The sequence below is a fragment of the Cibotium barometz genome, chromosome 29 (genome assembly GCF_041138505.1).
Source record: "Cibotium barometz isolate CiBa-2024 chromosome 29, ASM4113850v1, whole genome shotgun sequence".
Lineage (NCBI taxonomy): Eukaryota > Viridiplantae > Streptophyta > Polypodiopsida > Cyatheales > Cibotiaceae > Cibotium > Cibotium barometz.
The window spans coordinates 46,462,732-46,477,782 of record NC_141074.1 but is presented as its reverse complement, the minus strand read 5'-3'; the positions used below and the strand labels follow the sequence as shown (position 1 = coordinate 46,477,782).

At 41.0% G+C, this 15,051-nt stretch overlaps 2 protein-coding genes across 2 annotated transcripts; one reads left to right on the top strand and one right to left on the bottom strand.

Moving 5' to 3' along the window:
• Positions 1 to 157: 157 nt before the first annotated feature.
• On the bottom strand, positions 158 to 3,114 carry LOC147622263 (uncharacterized). Its single transcript, XM_086823701.1, has 2 exons — positions 3,014 to 3,114; positions 158 to 867 (listed from the first exon to the last, which is right to left on the bottom strand). The coding sequence occupies exon 2, from the start codon at positions 864 to 866 to the stop codon at positions 237 to 239; it is 630 nt and encodes a 209-aa protein (XP_086679827.1). The 5' UTR covers position 867; positions 3,014 to 3,114; the 3' UTR covers positions 158 to 236.
• A 10,425-nt stretch (positions 3,115 to 13,539) lies between these two features.
• On the top strand, positions 13,540 to 15,051 carry LOC147622262 (uncharacterized). Its single transcript, XM_086823570.1, has 3 exons — positions 13,540 to 14,277; positions 14,384 to 14,797; positions 14,952 to 15,051. The coding sequence occupies exons 1-3, from the start codon at positions 13,540 to 13,542 to the stop codon at positions 15,042 to 15,044; spliced, it is 1,245 nt and encodes a 414-aa protein (XP_086679696.1). The 3' UTR covers positions 15,045 to 15,051.

The window sequence follows — 15,051 nt, the reverse complement described above, 5'->3', positions numbered from 1 at the left end:
GCCCAAAGTTACAAAAAGAAAATACTGTCATAAGCATTACAAAAGGATCATAACATCAGCTTCCAATCGGTGAACCAAATGAATAATTACATTCCACGTGTTTGCAATCTATAACTCATTTTGGTAATCATTATCATTAGAGTACTTAGAGCCCAAACTTTCAAAAAGATAATAGTGTCATAAGCATTACAAAAGGATCATAAGATCAACTCCTAATTGGTGAACCAATTGAGTAATTACATTCCACGTGTTTGCAATCTACGACTCATTTGGGTAAGTAAAGCCCCAAACCTATTCAATGTTACTTTAAGGCTTGATACTTCCATTCCAAGCCTATCAACATGGGCACTTAACTTGTCTTGTTGCTCTTTTATAGCATCAATTGTCTTTCGACAACCAATATCACAAAGGTGTGCTCCGAAAGCACCACATGTATCCATTATGCGGAGGTAGGTAGCTTCGACAATATCCTTGATCTCGTGATTGCCACTTATAATGGCAGAAACTGATTCTCGAGTTGAACTGCTCTCCCCACTTCCATGATTTCTTATGCACTGACCAAGACCAGCAATCAAGCTCTCCACATTTAACACATGGGAGTTTGTGTCGTTGACCAAATGGAGTATATTCTCTGATGTTACATTTATTGTCTTCTTTCCATTTCGAGTCTTCTTACCATGGTTACGTCGCACCCACTTAGTAGAGGTTTTTAGTTTCCTCCGGCATTGCTTAAAAGCATGCATTATTCGTTGAGTCTTCTCATTATCTTCTCTTACCTCAGATTGTTGAGGTCTTGAATACTCTGCACAATGGCTTCTATCCTGAACGTCCATGGAACACCTCACAATTTCCCCCTCGTTATCCATACTGTACATCATTAAGAAATATATTAATGAAATATTTTTCAAATTTTTTTTAATCTAGAAGAAATTATGGATTATGAAAATAATCGAAACGGTGAATCACAAACTAAATCACACGTACGTAGAATAGATTAAGACCCAACTACGCTCAAGTGAATGAATGGTAAAAAGGTATCCACATGATGTATATGTATATGTATATGTATATGTACATGTATATGCATATGCATATACATACATATATGGTTGTATATGTATTTGTATATGTATATATATATGTATATGCATATACATACATATATATATGTATATGTATTTGTATATATATCTATATATGTCTGAAGGCGGTTCACCTAATTTTAGCTTTTGGGAAACTCATTGAAAAAGATGGCTGAGAGTGCGGGCCCAAGGTATTCACCTAGGAATATGTAAAATATCATGTGAGTTAAACAAAAGGCGCTTACAATTTCATCGACTCACATAAAGTTTTACATACATCCTCGATTTTTTAAATACAAAGAATGAAGAAAGTTCTAAGCTTAACCGTAGTTTATTACCTTGAAGTTAACAAAATGGGTATATTTAAAACATCAACCTTCAATTCCTAGTTTTAGTTTTACTGGCCCTCCTTGTCGTCTTTTTCTCTACATTATCATCGTCGCTGTCCGCAGCTCTTCTCATCGACCTCCAAGGATCAACAGATTAGGGCTTGGACAACCTAGGGTTTGAATAGGCTAGGATTTTGGTGAGATTAGGTTTTGCCTCAGCTTTAAAGAGTTTTAAACTACTCCTTTAGTGAACTCCCTTACACTTATCGTGAGAACCACTCTCTTTGTCTCAACAACATGCATGTTCCCCATGTAGAGGACACATATTGTTTGAACAACATGTATGTTCCCCATGTAGAGGAGACATACTATGTCAACTTTCATAGATAGATGACGACCCAGCGGTCAAAGGTGCCAATGTTAGGGCCTTTTTATTAACTATATAAAATAAAATAATATCTTTTCAACCGGTGTTCAACCGGTCAAAGGCGTCATGACATTTCCAATGCTATTCTATGTTTTTCTTTGGGGAACCAAAATGCCCTTCAATTCCTAGTTTTAGTTTTACTGGCCCTCCTTGTCGTCTTTTTCTCTACATTATCATCGTCGCTGTCCGCAGCTCTTCTCATCGACCTCCAAGGATCAACAGATTAGGGCTTGGACAACCTAGGGTTTGAATAGGCTAGGATTTTGGTGAGATTAGGTTTTGCCTCAGCTGCTCTCTATCGATAGCATAGGGGTTGCGCACCTCCTTTGCCCACGTGGAAAGAGGTGGGGATGTGGTTAATCTTGTATAGATTTTCATGTCCTCACCATTCCTTATCCGGCCCAAGGCCACATGAATCCGCTGTTCCTTTTTTTGGGGGGGCGGTATGAGTACGTCAAAATTTAAAATTGAGAAGAGCAATTAATTAATGCAAAGAAATACTTTTATACTTGTTTTTAGAGATATATATATTGCGGCTTATTTAATTGATACGTCTTCTAAAGAGAGCCAAAAAGGTCCAGAGGCTCTCTCAGCTGCATGGCTCTAAAGCCAGCTTTGCAATCAGCACGTGGGTGTTCCCCATGTAGAGGACACATACTGTGCCAACTTTCATAAAAAAATCTGTTCTTCAAGGCGTGCATGTCAATAATTCGAGCATAAGAGGTATGAGGGGCAATGCAATGCAGAAGGGATTTGGTCCCATGGGCTTCTCAGGTATCACAACAAAAACCAAGACAGTGATCGATCATTTCCTTCTGCCATGGCGAAGGGGCTGCCGTTGGCCACACCGTTGACATCAAGCCGTTCATGTGAATAGCCTCCTCTCCCATCCATGAATGCATCGAGTTCAAGGTATAGATAAATATATATAATACATTTTGTTTGAAATCTTTAGGTAGTCCTCTATATATATATATATTCTATATAAATAAATCTTTTATTTAAAACAAAACAATCCAAATCTTTATCAAACATTAATCAAAAGTCATCAATCTTCGACTTTTTAGGAAGGTTTTGAATTGATGTTTATATTAGGTTGAATCATTAATTATAAAACAATTCATTACAACACTCATGTATACAATTGCATCGAGTTCAAGGTAACAGCGCAGTACCAGTTCTGGTTTGCACTTGGAGGAGGCAAAGGCGGTCGAGGAGCTCGAGGAGGCGAAGGCACGACCACGTGGAGCTCAAAGCTAGCAGACTGAGGTGCCTGGCATACATAGAATAACCAAAATTTTTAAAAATTTGAAGGCTAGCCAAAATGCAACCACTTTTTCTCAATCATTTTTTAATTAAAAAACCCGAATTATTCTACACTTTCTCTCTCTCTCTCTCTCTCTCTCTCTCTCTCTCTCTCTCTCTCTCTATATATATATATATATATATATATATATATATATATATATATATATAACAAAACAAATCATTTTTTATCTAAAAAGTCCAAAATCATTTTACAAAATACACTTTTAGAACTCTTAGGGAATAACCAAAATTTTTAAAAATTTGAAGGCTAGCCAAAATGCAACCACTTTTTCTCAATCATTTTTTAATTAAAAAACCCGAATTATTCTACACTTTCTCTCTCTCTCTCTCTCTCTCTCTCTCTCTCTATATATATATATATATATATATATATATATATATATATATATAACAAAACAAATCATTTTTTATCTAAAAAGTCCAAAATCATTTTACAAAATACACTTTTAGAACTCTTAGGGAACTAATTTAAAAAGATGGATGAAAATAAGTCTGAGGTGGGGTTCTCCTTAATCCTGTATAGATAGATGACGACCCAGCAGTCAAAGGTGCCAATGTTAGGGCCTTTTTATTAACTATATAAAATAAAATAATATCTTTTCAACCGGTGTTCAACCGGTCACGTGGAAAGAGGTGGGGATGTGGTTAATCTTGTATAGATTTTCATGTCCTCACCATTCCTTATCCGGCCCAAGGCCACATCAATCCGCTGTTCCTTTTTTTTGGGGGGGGGGTATGAGTACGTCAAAATTTAAAATTGAGAAGAGTAATTAATTAATGCAAAGAAATACTTTTATACTTGTTTTTAGAGATATATATATTGCAGCTTATTTAATTGATACGTCTTCTAAAGAGAGCCAAAAAGGTCCAGAGGCTCTCCCAGCTGCATGGCTCTAAAGCCAGCTTTGCAATCAGCACGTGGGTGTGGTGGGTGGGGCGCTCTCCCTTTAATTGATACGTCTTCTGAAGAGAGCCAAAAAGGTCATGCCCAGAGCTCGTGGGTGTGGTGGGTATCCATCGCGGAGGGGGGCTCTCCCCGGAGCTGCACGGCTATAGTCCTATTCGCGTGGTATCCATCGCGGGGGGCTCTCCGAACAATCCAAATCTTTTTTATTTAAATCTTATACACACACACACACACACACATGTGTATATGAAATACTTTTATACTTGTTTTTAGAAATATATATATTGCGGCTTATTTAATTGATACGTCTTCTGAAGAGAGCCAAAAAGGTCCAGAGGCTCTCCCAGCTGCATGGCTCTAAAGCCAGCTTTGCAATCAGCACGTGGGTGTGGTGGGTGGGGCGCTCTCCATTTAATTGATACGTCTTCTGAAGAGAGCCAAGAAGGTCATGCCCAGAGCTCGTGGGTGTGGTGGGTATCCATCGCGGAGGGGGGCTCTCCCCGGAGCTGCACGGCTATAGTCCTATTCGCGTGGTATCCATCGCGGGGGGCTCTCCGAACAATCCAAATCTTATACACACACACACACACACACACACACACACACACATGTGTATATGAAATACTTTTATACTTGTTTTTAGAAATATATATATTGCGGCTTATTTAATTGATACGTCTTCTGAAGAGAGCCAAAAAGGTCCAGAGGCTCTCCCAGCTGCATGGCTCTAAAGCCAGCTTTGCAATCAGCACGTGGGTGTGGTGGGTGGGGCGCTCTCCATTTAATTGATAGGTCTTCTGAAGAGAGCCAAGAAGGTCATGCCCAGAGCTCGTGGGTGTGGTGGGTATCCATCGCGGAGGGGGGCTCTCCCCGGAGCTGCACGGCTATAGTCCTATTCGCGTGGTATCCATCGCGGGGGGCTCTCCGAACAATCCAAATCTTTTTTATTTAAATCTTATACACACACACACACACACACACACACACACACACATGTGTATATGAAATACTTTTATACTTGTTTTTAGAAATATATATATTGCGGCTTATTTAATTGATACGTCTTCTGAAGAGAGCCAAAAAGGTCCAGAGGCTCTCCCAGCTGCATGGCTCTAAAGCCAGCTTTGCAATCAGCACGTGGGTGTGGTGGGTGGGGCGCTCTCCATTTAATTGATACGTCTTCTGAAGAGAGCCAAGAAGGTCATGCCAAGAGCTCGTGGGTGTGGTGGGTATCCATCGCGGAGGGGGGCTCTCCCCGGAGCTGCACGGCTATAGTCCTATTCGCGTGGTATCCATCGCGGGGGGCTCTTTTTTATTTAAATCTTATACACACACACACACACATGTGTATATAATTTTAGATTTTTTAAATAAAAAATCATTTGTTTTGAAACATGGAATGGCTTGAAACGTGGAATGGCTCGAATTCATAAAACTGTAGTTCTCTGGCTCAGCTGCAGTCGGATCTTATACACACACACACACACACACACACACACACATGTGTATATGAAATACTTTTATACTTGTTTTTAGAAATATATATATTGCGGCTTATTTAATTGATACGTCTTCTGAAGAGAGCCAAAAAGGTCCAGAGGCTCTCCCAGCTGCATGGCTCTAAAGCCAGCTTTGCAATCAGCACGTGGGTGTGGTGGGTGGGGCGCTCTCCATTTAATTGATACGTCTTCTGAAGAGAGCCAAGAAGGTCATGCCCAGAGCTCGTGGGTGTGGTGGGTATCCATCGCGGAGGGGGGCTCTCCCCGGAGCTGCACGGCTATAGTCCTATTCGCGTGGTATCCATCGCGGGGGACTCTTTTTTATTTAAATCTTATACACACACACACATGTGTATATAATTTTAGATTTTTTAAATAAAAAATCATTTGTTTTGAAACGTGGAATGGCTTGAAACGTGGAATGGCTCGAATTCAGAAAACTGTAGTTCTCTGGCTCAGCTGCAGTCGGATCTCCTGTCCAACGGTAGCACACGGCATATCTTCATGCAGGTCCATTTGTCTAGTAGATCTCCCATGCAAACGCCAGCGACGTCCAGTCTGTTGCGCCCTCCATTTGTCTAGTAGATCTCCCATGCAAACGCCAGTGACGTCCAGTCTGTTGCGTCGTCGTCGGTCTCTATTCCCCTATACATGCTGAGCCGGCCTATGCCTACGCTCACCTGCAGTGAAAAGCCTACACAGTCTCGAGAGCGCTCCGTCGCTTCACTGGCGTCGTCAGCACCCTCCCCGCTCAATCCGCGTCGCTCCCACTCACCCCAGAGCACGTCGTCGGTCTCTGTTCCGCTATACATGCTGAGCCGGCCTATGCCTACGCTCACCTGCAGTGAAAAGCCTACACAGTCTCGAGAGCGCTCCGTCGCTTCACTGGCGTCGTCAGCACCCTCCCCGCTCAATCCACGTCGCTGGCACGTCGGTTGACTGGCGTCGTCAGCACCCTCCCCGCTCAATCCGCGTCGCTGGCACTGCGCTGAGGCGCCCCACTCACCCCAGAGCTCTGGCGTCGTCAGCACCCTCCCCGCTCAATCCACACGTCGCTTCACTGGCGTCGTCAGCACCCTCCCCGCTCAATCCGCGTCGCTGGCACTGCGCTGAGGCGCCCCACTCACCCCAGAGCTCTGCGCCCCCTCTACCCCCTGGCCAGCCCCGCAGTTGCAGACTCTGACGTCGTCAGCACCCTCCCCGCTCAATCCAAACATTAGCTTTACAAACATTACACACATTAACATTCGACGTGAGACGAAACACTGCAGACGACGTACCGTGTGGAGCTCGAGGCGGAATGGCAGACAGGCGTGGAGCAGCAACCGCGTGGAACACGTCGAACGTAGGTGACATTGACGTGGAAACGAAGCGTGGGAACTAAGCGTGAACATCACGCTTGCAAGAGGGGGGATAATTTTGAAATAGGCCCCCCTCGTTTGGCCACGTGGAGGGAGGGCCAGTCTCCCTTAATCTTGTATAGATATTAGGGACCCGCGCCTTGCCGCTCCCCCTCAATCTCCAGTGGGAAACACGAGGAGCTGCCACCTCGTTCACAGTTCCCAGAATAGTGTGCACAATCTCGATTACATGGTAGTTCCGAGAATAGTGTAGATAATCTGAATTAGTGTGGATAGCTCCCAGAATAGTGTGGATGGATTATGGTGATTAGATTATGGTGATAAGTTTCTTCATCTGAAATAAAGCCAATTAACAGTAGTAGACCGAGACTTAAAACATTCACCCTATCAATGTTTCTTCGTGTGCAGTGGAAGGATTATGTGAATGACTGCACCATTCTACTTTGCATGGAGATGATGAAATAATGCCGTATATGTTGCCGGTCTGTACTGTGGCTGCTTCGTATAAAACCTCGCTTCTGTATATGCTTTCTGCAGATGACAGTTTTGCGATATTGCGTAGCATGTATAATTAATGCTTAATGCATCATGCGTAATACATAGCTGCACGACCAAAACAGCAGACAAATGGTGCTTAGAGAATGCCAGATAAGGTCTCTGCAAGGATCCAGAATTGCTAACTTTTAACTTTAGACGGGGTTAGGTGTGGGGCTATACACTTTGTTGACCCATGCAATGCATTAGTTATTAAGCATAACCTATTATGCATTATGCATAATACATTAATGCATTATGTGTAATACATTAATACATTAAGCAATATGCAAATTGCATTATGCATATGCATTAATAATTAATGCATATCTTGAGACATTATGCTTATGCATAATGCATTAATGCATTTAGCATAAAGCTATTAAGCATTAATGCATAGGCTTGAGACATTATTCTTATGCATAATGCATTAAGCATAAAGCTATTAAGCATAAAGCTATTAAGCATAATGCTATTAAGAATAATGCATCCAACAGATTCTTAATGCATTAAGCATTAATTCATTAAGTGTTAATGAATAAGCTTAAGCATTAATGTATTAAGCATACTACATTAAGATGCTTATGCAATAAGCATTAGTGTATAGGTTTAACGCATTAGTTCATTAAGCTTAATAATTATACATAGGCAAGAAATAATCCTTGGCACCCGAAGGTGCAAAAAATTAGAAAGAGTTTGGTCAAGGGCTTACCTCTTATTCTTTTTAGAAGCTTGTATATGCGGTTGAGGAAGTTTGGACAAGATTGCCTTGACCTAGCCAAAGGAGAGGAGAACATAGCCACAAAAAGAAACAAATGAATAGCATGCTCCAAAAGCATTTAGACAAAGGTGGAGACAAGAATACAAAATCCCACGATGCAACACACAAGAAGGAAGTATCCGATTTTTTTCCCCAGCATGTGGCTATGGGTTCACAGCTATAGCTACGTACTAGGAAAAAATGGAGAGAGCTATTTTTGGCAGATTTTAGAGAGTTGATTTTGTGTTTGATAAAATGGAATGAAGTGTTCACACACTTGTATTCTCGATTTTTCTTTTTAGGTGCCCACCATGCATAGACAACCCTCGGTGCCTTCTTCTTTCGATGATGACACGCCACCCGTGTGAAGTTGTCATGAGTAGTTATGTCCAAAGATTCCATGTCCATATGCGAGAGATGTAAGGGAGAAATCGTGCATTTTTTACAAATCATAGTAAAGCATGTGCAAGATTACGGCTAATTCGAAGATGTACGGTGTTCGGAAAGTTCAATTAGTGTATATATATTCCCTATCGCAAGTTCTTATTTCCATGATTTAGGTATTTATAAGGTAGTCCATGTTATTTAGGATAAATATGAGGAGGAGACACGTTGTAGAACAAGGGAATCTATGCCTCATTACTCCATGTTTAGTGAAAAACTACGTAAAAACTTTAGAGACCTCCATGATTCAATTAGGGAGATCCCGCATTCCTTGACATGAGGAAGAATGCCTCCATCAATGGCACATGAAGTTGATGAAAATTTGGGCATGGACAAGATGATATTGGATGACTTCTTTGAGAAAGAAGGAGAGAAGACTGAAACCACACTTAGCAAAGATCAATTATGAAAAGCTGCTTGCACTCCACTATACGAGGGGTGTGCATACTCCATCCTTCGTGTGACCTTGGCTTTACTAAACTTGCAGGCTCATGAAGAAGATGATTCCTTTCGACAAAAAACAAATGCCAAGCACAAGGAGGCATGCTAGGAGAGTATTGACCGCCCTTGGCATGGATTTTGAATGTATACATACATGTGTTAATGATTGTGTGCTATTTCAGGAAGCTCATAAAGATGCAACTCAATGTTTGAAATGTGGAGATACTCGTTACCAAAGTGATTTGCAAGGTACGATGATTCCTCAAAAGGTGTTGATGCATTTTCTTATCATACCCCGCATTCAACACATGTTTTGGTGCAAGTCTATTTCTGAACTCATGATGTGGCATGGACATAATCGTTCCACTGATGGCATGATGATAGTCCGTGTAGATTCTCACTGCTATGGAAAAACCCATAGAAGAGGAGTGGTTGGAATTTAAGGACGATCCATGCCACTTACTACTTGGATTGGGTATGAATGGAGTAAATCCATTTGGTCTCAAATCAACATCATGGATCACATGGCCAATGGTAGTAGTGAACTACAATCTCCCTTCTTGGAAGTCAATAAAGAAGGTTCATGTGATTCTAGCTCTTCTTATGCTTGGTAAGCACAAGGTCAAGAACATGGATATGTACCTTGAACCTTTGATTGAGAGCCTTGAGACACTATAGCGTGGCATCCAAGTGCATGATGTGTCTCGACCGCTTACACAATAATGTAGCACATAGGCGAACACAATTCTAATGTGGACAATGCATGACTTTCTAGGATATGGAGAGTGCTTCGGTACGTTTTCTATTCTTTATCACCTTTCATTTTATTTTAATTATCAAATATGGGTTAGCTCTAAATATATTTTATTTTTGCATTATGCATAATTAGGACTCACAACATTCGGTCACAATGCTTGTCCGATTTGACATCATCGCCTATGCATCTCAAGAAGGTCGTGTACAAAGACCATCACCGATTCTTTCCATTTGATCATGAGAAATTTTGTCCATCTACAAAAGGAGTGCCCCCATATCCTCTAAGAGTAGGAGATTGGGAAGTATTGTGGAGAGGATCGTCCCATACACCACTATCAAGAATGACAAGGTGCTCAATCCTTTTTTGTCTCCCATATTAGACAAATCTAAGAATCAATCATCTTCTAGATCCGATTCACATCATAAAAAATGTAGCATCCAATATTTGGGACCACATAATTGGCAATAGAGGTTCTTTAGCAGCTCGAGAAGAGAACTTGATATTGATTGAACGCCTCCCCACAACTAGGCCAATAGTTTAAGATGATGGGAAGGTAATTTTACCTAAAGAATCTTGGATCTTGACAAAGAATGAGGAGAAGAGAGTGAAGGATCAAATTATCTCCTTTCGTACCCATGTAGGTGTCATGCATTCTTTAAAGGGGGAATTCACAAAAACAAAGAAGAAAGGAGAAACTGAATTGTATGGTCTAAAAATGCATGATTGTCACAAGATGTTTCAGGTACGTTCAATTTACTTATATAAACCTCATGATGGTCTTTCATTATAATTACATAATATTGATTGCAATGTTTTGTCACATCATCATTCTTCCCATATTCATTAGCAAGTGCGGAGATCAAAAAGTGTGCAAGACCATCTACAAAATGGGGACATTGGTGAGGTATGAGAAACTAAAATTCTAACATGGCTTTATTGTTTTGTTGCGCTAGTTTGTAAGACATGTCATGTAATTAAATGGAATAAACTCCATTTTAGGTATATGAGATCCATCCATACACTATTGACGTAGTCCGAGTATTGGCAGTGGAGGAAGTGTGCATAATAAAGGACTATTGTCAATTACATCTTCTGGTACACTTGATAGATGAAGTGTCGGTATACGGGGTTGTGCATGCTCAGTGGATGCGCTTCCTTGAGAGTTTCATGAAGACCTTGAAGGATTCTGTTAGGCAAAGAGCTAGGCCAGAAGGAAGCATGCAGAGGGTTACTTAGTGCAAGAATCATGTGTCCACATTTCATAGTATCCGTCTCTCTTGAGTGGATCCCATAACTCCACAATTGTGGAGTAATGAGGACGATGAGCACAGGGTGTGTTAAGATTTATGGTACCTCCTACAAGAAGCCAATGAGACTAATGATACAATACACACACACTAATGACACATGATTAACTTAAACCTCAAGTGGATGATGCTTTATTACGATGAGAGTATGTGAAACAAAGTGATGATCATGAGCTAATTAGGTTGCAAGATAGATTAACTTGATCTAACAGAGATTCTTGAGATGTGCTTGTACTTCCATTGCTTGAAAATAACCCCCTTTTTTATGGGTAGATTATATCTTTGCTTGGTCCATGTGGGATAATCCACTTTTGCCATATGGCTTCATCCTCACCTACTCATTCTCTGCCTCTACATGTGCTCTATGGCATCACACTTCTCAACACCACATCATCAAAGAGGTATCCAAAAAATCACCACACATTATATAAAATTAAAGAGTTAAACAATTAGCATCGCTTAACTAAATGCAAGATGTAATTCCTCTTTTTGATAAGGAATTTTGTAAACTGCATACTTTAAATCACTAGTGTGTCATGGGAGAAGATAATGTTCATTCATGTGAGAGTCTATGCCATTTTCCTAAAACTCTAACATAATCTCTCAAGCTAGGTTGCCTTTGTTCAAAGAAAACTTCCATCATCTTACACAGTCTCGTAGTGATATATGAGCTTCATACCAAGAACTCCTTTAGCCTTGGGTCTGTAAAATTTATGCAAAGCCAAAAAGAAACATGATTTCATAGTTCCCTTATTTCTCTTCCAAACAAAATCACTTGTCTAGCTAAGCATTCTTCTCTAATGCTTATATTTATTGAAGTTCATCAAGGAGTTCCACCAAGGGGTAGGACATGAAGGTTTCCTTCACAATGATCAGTCTAAAATGAAAGGCTAGAAGATACATTGTCCCATTTCCAAAACTTGACTAATGTTCTATTTATTACCAAATATCCAATTACATCGTACGCACACACACAAACACATTCATTTGTTCTCATTTATACACACACACACACATGTGTGTGTGGATACGAATTTGGATCTTTACCAATTTCCCCTATTGCCTTGCATGGCGACAAGCGAAGCTACATGCAAGTGGGAAAGTTTGCCTAGGAAATGATATATCAAATGATAAGTGGTGTAGGGGGGCTAGGGGATGGCAAAGAAATATAGTTTTATTTTGGCTCAAGAAATATAGGTGGCAAGCATCTCTTCAAGTGTCCCTTTAGAGCATTTCCATTGTTAGAATATGCGTCTTTTAGTGATGCTAATAAAAATATTTCTAGTAGAGACTCAATACATAGTAGAAGGGTAAGGAATATCATGACTACCCAAGTATAAAAAACATTGCTAGTAGAGACTCAATATATAGTAGTGGGGTAAGGAATCTCATGATAAATGACAACCCAAGCACGTTAGCTTATAAAAAACAGGATAATAACAATTATGATACTATACACTTATTTTGATATAGATCCTTCAGTGAATATACTTGTTAAATTAATGTAAATTAAAGCAAATAGAGAGAATGACATGCTACTATTGTGAATTCGTGCAAATAAAGAGAATTGTATGCTGCTCCCCAAAGAAAGTTCTCTCATTGCTGTACGTAGTTGTTAACCTTATCTCAACCCTAAACTAACTTAACTACACATTCGATTCTCGAAAGGTAGCCTCACATAACTTCCTATTAAGTCTTAGAATCAAAGCTAAATTTGGCTAGCCCACCCCAAAAGGCTACATTTATAGGGCTCTAGGCTCTAGTGCCACCAAAATCACCAAAAGAATCACCTTAAAAGCCACAAGGTGTGGCACCTTTTAAATCTAGAGACTTGTTGTGGAGCCTCGGGACTAGAATATCCATAACGCCCTCATTGAGGTTTCCCGTTTTCCGAACTGTGGAGCTTTGGATAATCAAATCTTATTAAATATGATTTGTTATATTCCCCAAAAGCCAACGTTTTGAGTCCTTGTTTGTCGACCACAAAGGGTCCAACTTCTCTTAGCTATGGCCCTTCAGTGAATGAGTTTGACTTGTCGATCACTTGCCAATTTTTTTTTTCTAAAAGGAGGTTCTAGCTAGTATAGCCGACATCACTAGATGCACGATGCAACCGTTGATGCGCCTGTTATTTGACCTTACATTTCATTCTTATAATTGAGCAGATAAAGATGAGGCGAGAACATCAGATGCTCAGTTTGACCTTAGAGCTCAATTTTGCTGTTTAATCCGTCGTTAGTTCTTCTTGCTGCTATTAAGCTCAGGTTCGCAATCAGGGAGCGGGGCCTTAGTCAGTAATTCCCAAGCTAGGCTTATGGACGCTTAGAACTATGAACCTGCAAGCGACTGCTGGTTGGGGTTTATGGACTGGCAACTAGGAGATTCCACTACTACTAGCAATGAGAGTGCCCTTAATTATGCCAGAAATTACAACACACCGGCCATGATGGCTGCTAGTTGTTCCCATTTGGGTGGTTGTTTGGAGCTGGAGGAGGAGACAAACAGTAATCAAGGCTTAACTCAGGCGTTCCCTTTAATATGCCGATCAACTAACCCTAAACAAGGGCCTATTGCTGAGGGCACCTCTAATTCTTACACAAGTTACTTGATGCTGAATCGTAGCCGTCATCTCGATAGTACATTAACGCAAGGTAATCATGATGATACATCAGCATTGCATAATAACCTTAATCCAGAAAAAGGGGCCCTAATTAGTACTTGTGTTGCAGTAGATAATGGCGGGCAGCAGTACCTTGGCAGGAAGATAATCCCCCGAATGCAGAGCGGCGCCGAAAGTGAGAAAAATACTAATAGAACTCATTTAGCAAGCGAGCAGGAGATCAGAGCAGCTAGCTGGCCGTCGACGTCCGCGGCGCTGCAGTCTGCCGACGGAACGATGATCTCCTTCAGCACCGAGCTCGGCGAAGAGGACTCTCTCGTGAAGCAGCTAATTGCGAGTCCTAAATGCAGGTTAATAAAGAAGCCAAGGTTCGACGACAATTCAGCACGGCACTGCCTCGCGGAGCGCAAGAGGCGAGAGAAAGTGAATAAGAATCTCGAAGATCTTCGAGTCGTAGTCAGCCCTTTACTTTCCGTGAAGGTACGCATGCTGATACAATCCTAATTAGCTTAATTAGATACTAATCACGTATGAGACCTAATACTGCACACGATCAAGGTTGTAAGGGCGATCATTGCCTTGACAGACCGACAAGGCTTCCGTCATTGAAGCTGCAGTTAGGCTTCTGATGGAGAGGATGCAACCGCCATTAGTATCAAAGAAAGAGGGAAGACATACAGTATTACCACAATGTGATGACGGCGCTAGGCTGGATGGTGCACATACATCGGCAGGGGAGGGAGCACTATCTATGGTTTTCTGTGACCTGCAAGATGAGCTTATGGGACATGCGCCCGCTATAGAGGTGACTACAGCGGCAGTCGCAGCGCAGAGAAGCCACTACATCATCAGTATAAGAGCTCACCATAGGCCTAAAATCTTCTCGGACATCACTCTTGCTCTCACCAAGCTCGACCTCCGGATCCTCTATGCGAACTCTTGCTCCTGCATTAACAACACCTCTAGCAGTACCTCCACCTTGCAATGGTTCCTTTCCAAGGTAAGAAACTCTTTTTTTAAAATCAGTATGCTCACATTGATCCACATGGAGTGCATGCTATTTGATTATTTCATTTGATGATCATATTGCATGGACAGACCTAGACGTTTGGTTTAATTATCTCACACTTATAGTGAAAGTCGTGATATCCTAGATTGAGGTTGCTGATGCCTCTTCCATCAAACGGGGAGATTTGCACGAAAGCATACAAATTGCCATCAAGGAACTCATAACATTGAAGAGATGATGATGAG

Coding starts and splice junctions, on each gene's coding strand:
- LOC147622263 (XM_086823701.1), bottom strand. CDS start 866: ATGGATAACGAGGGGGAAATTGTGAGGTGTTCCATGGACGTTCAGGAT.
- LOC147622262 (XM_086823570.1), top strand. CDS start 13,540: ATGGACTGGCAACTAGGAGATTCCACTACTACTAGCAATGAGAGTGCC. Junction 14,278..14,383: donor GCCCTTTACTTTCCGTGAAG/GTACGCATGCTG, acceptor TTGCCTTGACAG/ACCGACAAGGCTTCCGTCAT. Junction 14,798..14,951: donor TGCAATGGTTCCTTTCCAAG/GTAAGAAACTCT, acceptor GTGATATCCTAG/ATTGAGGTTGCTGATGCCTC.